This window comes from Chiloscyllium plagiosum, unplaced genomic scaffold (assembly GCF_004010195.1).
Source record: "Chiloscyllium plagiosum isolate BGI_BamShark_2017 unplaced genomic scaffold, ASM401019v2 scaf_82373, whole genome shotgun sequence".
Lineage (NCBI taxonomy): Eukaryota > Metazoa > Chordata > Chondrichthyes > Orectolobiformes > Hemiscylliidae > Chiloscyllium > Chiloscyllium plagiosum.
This window is the reverse complement of record NW_025146218.1, coordinates 170-1,307: the sequence shown is the minus strand read 5'-3', so window position 1 is coordinate 1,307 and position 1,138 is coordinate 170. Positions and strand designations below refer to the sequence as shown.

The following is a 1,138-nucleotide window of genomic DNA, read 5'->3' as shown; positions in this document are numbered from 1 at the left end:
TCGGTGAGCACAGGGGAATTTGGTTAGCATGGGGGGATTCGGTGAACACTGGGGAATTTGTTGAGAACTGGGGTATTCGGTGGGAACTGAGGGATTCGGTGAGAACAGGGGGATTCGGTGAGCACAAGGAGATTCGGTGAGCCCAGGGGAATTCGGTGAGCACTGGGGGATTCGGTGAGCACAGGGGGATTCGGTGAGCACAGGGGGATTCGGTGACCACTGGGGGATTCGGAGAGCACAGGGGGATTCGGTGAGCACAGGGGGATTCGGTGACCACTGGGAGATTCGATGAGAACAGGGGGATTCGGTGAAAACAGGGGATTCGGAGAGCACAGGGGGATTCGTTGAGCACAGGGGAATTCGGTGAGCACTGGGGGATTCGGTGAGCACTGGGGGATTCGGTGAGCACAGGGGGATTCGGTGTCCACTGGGGGATTCGGTGTCCCCTGGGGGATTTGGAGAGCACAGGGGGATTCGGTGAGCACAGGGCGACCTGGTGAGCACTGGGAGATTCGTTGAGAACAGGGGGATTGGGCATTCAGTGAGCACAGGGGGATTCGGTGAGCACAGGGCGACTCGGTGAGCACTGGGAGATTCGATGAGAACAGGGGGATTCGGTGAGATCCGGGGATTCGGTGAGCCCAGGGGGATTCGGTGAACATTAGGGGATTCGGTGCAAACAGGGGGATTTGGTGACCACAGGGGGATTCGCTGAGCACTGGGGGATTCGGTGAGTACTGGGGTATTTGGTGAGCACTGAGGGCTTTGGTAAGCACTGGGGGATTCAGTGAGAACAGGGGCATTCAGTGAGCACAGGGGGATTCGGTGAGCACAGGGGGATTTGGTGACCACAGGGTGATTTGGTGACCACAGGGTGATTCGGTGAGCACAGGGGGATTCAGTGAGCACAGGGGGATTCGGTGAGCAGTGGGGGATTCAGTGAGCACAGCGGGATTCGGTGCGCACTGGACGATTCGGTGAGCACAGGGGAATTCGGTGTCCACTGGGGGATTCGGAGAGCACAGGGGGATTCGGTGAGCACAGGGGGACTCGGTGAGCACTGGGAGATTCGATGAGAACAGGGGGATTAGGTGAGAACAGGGGATTCGGTGAGAACAGCGGGATTCGGTGAGAACAG

The 1,138-nt window shown here is 58.6% G+C and overlaps 1 protein-coding gene across 1 annotated transcript; it reads right to left on the bottom strand.

Moving 5' to 3' along the window:
• Positions 1 to 23: 23 nt before the first annotated feature.
• On the bottom strand, positions 24 to 803 carry LOC122545032 (pollen-specific leucine-rich repeat extensin-like protein 3). Its single transcript, XM_043684243.1, has one exon. It carries the CDS (start codon positions 801 to 803, stop codon positions 24 to 26), a length of 780 nt encoding a protein of 259 aa, XP_043540178.1.
• Between the last annotated feature and the right edge of the window lie 335 nt (positions 804 to 1,138).

Excerpts from the sequence above, each read along its gene's own strand:
- LOC122545032 (XM_043684243.1), bottom strand. The coding sequence starts at position 803 with ATGCCCCTGTTCTCACTGAATCCCCCAGTGCTTACCAAAGCCCTCAGT.